Source organism: Bemisia tabaci, chromosome 3, assembly GCF_918797505.1.
Source record: "Bemisia tabaci chromosome 3, PGI_BMITA_v3".
NCBI lineage: Eukaryota > Metazoa > Arthropoda > Insecta > Hemiptera > Aleyrodidae > Bemisia > Bemisia tabaci.
In genome coordinates, this window is record NC_092795.1 from 51,183,279 (window position 1) to 51,189,516 (window position 6,238).

The 6,238-nt window shown below is 36.9% G+C and overlaps 1 protein-coding gene across 1 annotated transcript; it reads left to right on the forward strand.

The window, feature by feature from the left end:
- Positions 1-262: 262 nt before the first annotated feature.
- Positions 263-5,186, forward strand: LOC109036196 (protein D2). Its single transcript, XM_072297543.1, has 5 exons — positions 263-322; positions 730-853; positions 2,483-2,623; positions 3,913-3,991; positions 4,898-5,186. Exons 1-5 carry the CDS (start codon positions 263-265, stop codon positions 4,968-4,970), a joined length of 477 nt encoding a protein of 158 aa, XP_072153644.1. The 3' UTR covers positions 4,971-5,186.
- The last annotated feature ends 1,052 nt before the right edge of the window (positions 5,187-6,238 follow it).

Sequence of the window (6,238 nt, forward strand, 5' to 3'; positions counted from 1 at the left end):
GACTACAGATCCTTCTCTCTCTGAAACGGATAGTTTTGGTCTTTCTTTTTGTTCCATGGTTAGTTAGAATAATGGGAATGGCATCTTCTACGGATAATCGTACTCATTGAAATAAAATCTAAAGATGAGTTTTCTCAGAATTTTTTGGACCGCTACTTTTCTGCCTGGAGTGCTCCTTTTAGAGTTAAACACCTTGGATCCATTCATAAAACACGTTCTAGACAGACAAAAGAATAAAACATACGAGGAGCGTGAAACATCTATGACCGTAAATGACATCGTCGGAGATGTTATTGAGTGTACGCCGCAATTTGGACTGAGGGTACGTCGATTTTTATCCATGGTTAATTTTCATGTTTTTTTGGTTTCATTGCAGCTTTTCCCAGTCAAAACTAGCTCCTTTAAAAGAGTTTATCAACGATATATTATTTTTCCCATGATAAACAAAATTGTTTCGTCTCCTTTGGGTTATTTGCCGTAATAAAAATTTTGAAATGGTAGCTTTTATTGTTTATGGACATTCACTGTCCTTTCATTCTAGTTTGTAGCGTGTAGGATAACATCCTTTAAAAATAACCCAACCAAAATAAAAGCGAGTTTTCGAAATTTTGTTTGGACTTATTCTCATAATACGTCTTAGACATTCTAATTTAGCGGTACCTGTTTAATAGCTACATACTTGTGTGTGAGCATCGTAACTATGTTAGTGTTTGTACTTTGTTTAGGTAGCGTATTTTAGTTGAGAACATTGTTGACTACGGCAACATCATCGACTCCACAGACTGTCTCTCGCCACCGGTCGTGGTTGAGTGGCCTGCTGAAAAAGACGCGTACTATACGCTATCATTAGTTGGTAAGTGTTACTTTTCCTCGCCCTGCGTTTAACTTTGAGATTTTTTTTTTAACACGAGTCATAAATTTATACAACCTTAATTTATTTAACAAAAAGGCAGTCAAAGTAATAATACATGATGTTGTTAAACAAGATTCAGTATTTCCTAAACATGCTAACAATAGTAGGTAACTCAAAATTTTAGTTAATACAATCAATTTGCTTATCTCTAAGAAAGAGAAGCTAGTCAATGAGTTTGAAACTGTATCCCCATGCAGTTAAGTTAAGTACGCGAAAATAATCACCCCAAATGAAAATTGAGCCAGACAGATGGATAGAATTTATAATGGATGGGGGAATATATAATCACATCCACGATCTGCGATTCAGGAAAGGTCTTGGAGCGCACAATAAATAAGTTGTGTCACTTTAAAAGTCTGTGATTTCTGGACTGAGACGGAATTTTTGACACTTAACTTGATTTTTCCGATTTATTTTCAATGTTAAACTAAGTAAGGCGTATACAGTGGCGTAACGGGCGCCCCCGCAGACCCTGCTATGCAGGGGGGCCCAGGCGCCTAGGGGGCCCTCGGCCGCCCGAATTTTTCTCTCTCTTTCTTTGATGCTCAGCTGTGGTTTCAAACTTTGGGCCTTTACTTGCCGAGATGGGGCTTCTTCCTCTGATTTTTATTGTTATAGCTCGGGGTTTTTCATACTTCTCTTGGGCTGTTCCTAACTTTTTGTTTGCTGGAGGGCCCCTGCCTTCCCATGTCCACTCAATGATTCCTAAATAATTTTCTCCTCTTTTGTTACTTTTCGTATTTCGGATTTTGGGAGGCCCAAGAATCTAAAAGCCTTGAGGGCCCTTTGATTCTTGGGCCTGGGCTGAGCCTCCGACTTCCTTTAAATCCATGATCCTTTAGGAGCTCCATTTAATCGGGTATTTTTACGTTTTTATTTTTTTTTTTAAATTTATTCATTTGCGCAAACATGCAAGTGAATTAAATTCCACCTCAGAACATAATGTAAAAGTGGGCTAAATGCTTCACATACAATACCTACCTAAAGGTAAAAAGATATAAGCTATACTGCCATTTTGATTTTTTGGTGGTTAAGGCTGATTTTCTCAAAAATGTTTGTGCTGCGGGCCTAGACCATAAAAGAAAAAACGGGAAGGGGTGAGGGAGGGAGAGGGGGGGTAATTTTGGAATTATATCGACATGGGGGGCCCCTAGAACAAATTTTGCGGGGGGGCCCAGCGGAAGTCCGTTACGCCACTGGGCGTATACATCCTCCATCGCGATTTCAATGCTGGTCAAATTATTTCGTGTGGACACTGTAGCAGTCTCAAAGCACGAGCGTGATAACATAGCTGACAAATCCACCAGAGATCCTCATTTGCCTTATCTCCCTTCGTCTGTTTCCTTGCCAGTTGCCACCACAAGGAAGTTCTGTTCCTCTTAATACAATACATGACAATTTTTGCACCAGATTTGCCACATCGTGCATTGGTATTACTCATTTTGATGTTTAAGAGTTATTCTACTGCTCTTAAGATCAAAAGTCGACTACGTGTAAAATAATTTTTTGGATCTAAATACCCACACACGTTGATCAAATTTTCTTAAAATAATAAAATCTCACCCACAGGTCCTGATTACCCCTCCAGGTATAATAGGACAGAAAACACAGAATGGAACTATTGGTTGGTTGCTAACATCTTCGGAAATAAGTGGTCAAAAGGAGAAGTTCTCGCTGAGTATATCGGACCTCACTTATTCAAAAATCTAGGTAACCGTTGCAGTTATGTTGTTAGTTAGGATTAAACTAAAAATAATAAGTTATTTTAAAAAGGATGAAAAAGAAAGGAATACTGATAGAAATCGTGCATTTTAATGTTTCTGAAGGAGAGAAATACTTTTTTTTGGAAGTTTCATCTTTTTGAAGGTCACATAAACTGGCGTTTTCTCACTTTTTCGGTTCATCTTTCAAATGTAACTCCCCGCATGAAGATTTAGTAGAGTCAATTTGACCCGACTTGGGATTTCTAGGGGTAGTCGTCAAAATAATAATTCCCAACACGACACAACTCTTGCCTAATTTCCCAATGTTCAGACTTGCGCCCTTTAAGGTGCTTGTGAGATATTTAAAAACGTGTTTTCTCATTCCTCCCGAAATAATTATTATTATTAAGAAGAAAAAGAAGATATCTCTGTTACTATTGAACGTAGAAAGTTGCGGTTTGGACTAGATCTTAATATTTTTAGCTCATCCACAAGAATCAAGCATCAAAACACAATTATGTGACCGCAACTGACACCCATTGGACCCATTTGGACATCATGCAACTTTAAGCAAACTTAATCTCAATTTTTCTCAAAGTTCAAAAATACGTGACATCCCAACGCGCGTTGATGACAGCGCAGAGATGCATCTATTCGTGCTTGATGGATGTCTGTGTGGCATCCGCAAAACTGAAGGCGCGACGGCAGGATGCACTCGAAATGCTCCGCTGTATGCTGCCAATGAGGTATCATTCCGATTTGGGTTAAAAGTAAAAAATAAGATATGATTACGTCTCTCTTATCGTTGGCTGCGTTGTTTGCTTAACCCTTGGAACACCACTATAAAAATAAGACAAACGGAACCAACATGCCATGAATATGGAGCCAAGGAGAGGACGCGCGTTGATAACGGCGCAGAGACACAACTATTCGTACTTGGTGGTTGGCCGTGTTGCATCTCGAAATTTGAAGGCGCGATGGTGCGAGGCGCGAAGTCAGAATGCTTCGCTCCATATTGCAAATGAAGCAAATTTAAAAAACTAGATCTTTGGTCGTGTTGACTTCGGATTTTTTTACTTTTTTAAGAGTTAAAATTCTAAAGGTTGCTCCGTTCTGTGAAAGCTCTTTTAGATCGTGTCCTTTTTAGGAAAGAGAGGGAGAGAAAAGGAGGAGAGAAAAACAAAGGAGAGGGAGTTAAGAGAAAGAGAAAAATAATTTATCTGACCCCTGATTATGTTTCCTTAGTACAATAATTGAGCCTGCCGTATAAATAATACACTCTTTCACCTTCAATAGGTTTCCATAGGTACGTGTTTCTGGTCTACAGACAGCCAATTGGAGCAATGAAATTTGACGAGCCCCATCTAGACAACACGTATGTAATGTTTAATCATGAGTTCCCATAAATTAGGCATTTCTACACAACGTACATCCATCTAGAGGATATTAAATTTCTATAAGGATGAACAAGTTTGAACGCACAAGTATGCTCCATTCTTTTTTGCCTTCATTTTAGGATGTAAATTCACCGAGTGAGAGGAGAACCGGAGGGGATGAATTCCAATACAAAGTTTCACCGCAAAACATCTTTTTCCATTTATTAATAGGCGTGCGTTTGACTTCGGCGCTAGTTTTTCGAAATTTTTGTCAGGTTGTATATGAAATTCCTCAAAAATTTCCATAGAAAATTTGCAACTGTATCTTTTAGAGGAAAATAATAAATTGACAAAATGAAAACTCTGCTACGTTAAGATGCAATTCAACCTCGCTGACTCTCTATCCTTCATCTATTTCATTTCCTCATCCTCCTTAATTTCCAGTTTTTTTTTCGACTGCTTGTAATTTATTGTATTCTAAACCGTAGCTCATAATGATCAAGGGTGACTAGGTGTGTCAAAATCAAATCTCAAGGAGTATCGCACAGTGAGATAAAAGGAATACTTGCCAGTTGCAGTGAGTCATGAATGTAGAATTGGCAAAATTTGGTGCATGATGCAAGTATAGTTTAAAGAAAAATTTCAACTTTTTTTTTACGATGAAAATTGTCAGATACTTGTTGTCTACTTATTCTCGATTTTTTTACTATCCGCGAGGGGAGCGAGAAAGGAACAATTGAATATGCAAAAAATTATTCTAAATTTCTATTTTCTATTTGTATTTAAATTCTAATTATTCTAAATGCTAGATTTTGGTGAAACATTTAAAAAATCCACTACACAACTCCTTTTATTGATATTGAGGATGAATTGATACTCTAGTTTTTGACCTTTCATTTTTACAGAATTAATGACAAAGCACGAGGGAAATTTTGTATTCGAAAATTTGCCGCCAAATATGGATTGGGTCTCCTATAGCAGGAAATTGGTTTTTCACTACCTAGAAGTAATGGTTTAAACCCTCCGAAAGGTAACGCAAAAAAGAAAATGAAAATAAATCCCCATACATTAGACCAGCAGGCGTTACAAACGTAGTGCCCTCTTATAAATCTAAAACTTCATTGATTAGTCAGTCAAAATTTAGGCAAGGCCCACAGCTAATCTTGTACTAATACAAATCAGTTACTTACAGTTCCGAGCTGTATACGAATTTGTTTCCGTAGTTATTTTGGGTGTTGCGGATTTCTCTTGAATTTAAAAGATTAATCGTTGTCCTTAACTTCATGTAATATTGATTACGTATTACTCTCTTGAGAATTTATGTACCACATTCACTATCAGTAGATAACTCAAACTGAGCCATCCATCTCATGCATGTAATTACACAGAGATAAAACTTCTCAGAGTAGAAGCACGAAAGATGTTATCAGTAAAATGGGGAAGAAGTGCTTGAGTTACCAGCGTCACTCCTTAAAAGAGGCGTTTGACACAGTTATAATTGCAGTTTAATCATTTCATACCGCCATGTAATTGTTTTTTTTTTTTTTAACATTTTTTGATTTTAGTTTAATTTATTTTCTTGTCAGCAGATGACAATGGCGCCGTAAGGCGTCGAAACGTCCTGCCTTTGTTTTTGTTAATTTTTTAGCCTTGTTACAGCGTTTTCTTTTTTCTCATCGTTCATTGTTCTTTTTTTTGGGGCTGCTACTTTATTATCCGCTTTTATAGTCATAAAATTCACTATCGTCATACATTTCCATCGAAGATTTTGGCTCTTAAAATAAACTATCCATCTCATACAAAAGCTAACTGATTGAACGCCTTTATAATTTTGGCTTCGGTTGAAAGCTCTATTGTCGGGGGAACATATTTTATCGAGTTTAGGACTTAATAATGGACACTGTAAAAGTAAATTTCCTTCCGTGGTGAAACAATCCACACTCCCAAAAATTTTCCGATGCATAAATAAAATACTTAAGACACACGTTCGAATTTTAGTGTGGAAGTTGTTTGGAACTCTTTGTCAACTTCAAGTTGTATTAAATAGTGTAATGGTCTACGATGTTTCATAATGTTTTTTTCAGTTTAAGTGTGGAATTAATGATGCAAAAGTAAATAAGGATTTTTGCATGGTGCATGCATTAGGTCTTACCTTTTTACATGAAGAAGTATCATTTAACTCGTATATATTTTTTCAATATATACACAAATGTCAAAATATGGATACTTCACGTAAATAGCCTAGA

What these genes read in the sequence shown, in the direction of transcription:
- LOC109036196 (XM_072297543.1), top strand. Translation starts at nt 263, where the DNA reads ATGACCGTAAATGACATCGTCGGAGATGTTATTGAGTGTACGCCGCAA. An exon ending in TCACTTATTCAAAAATCTAG is followed by an intron (nt 2,624 to 3,912) that starts GTAACCGTTGCA and finishes CACCTTCAATAG; the next exon opens with GTTTCCATAGGTACGTGTTT. An exon ending in GAGCCCCATCTAGACAACAC is followed by an intron (nt 3,992 to 4,897) that starts GTATGTAATGTT and finishes TCATTTTTACAG; the next exon opens with AATTAATGACAAAGCACGAG.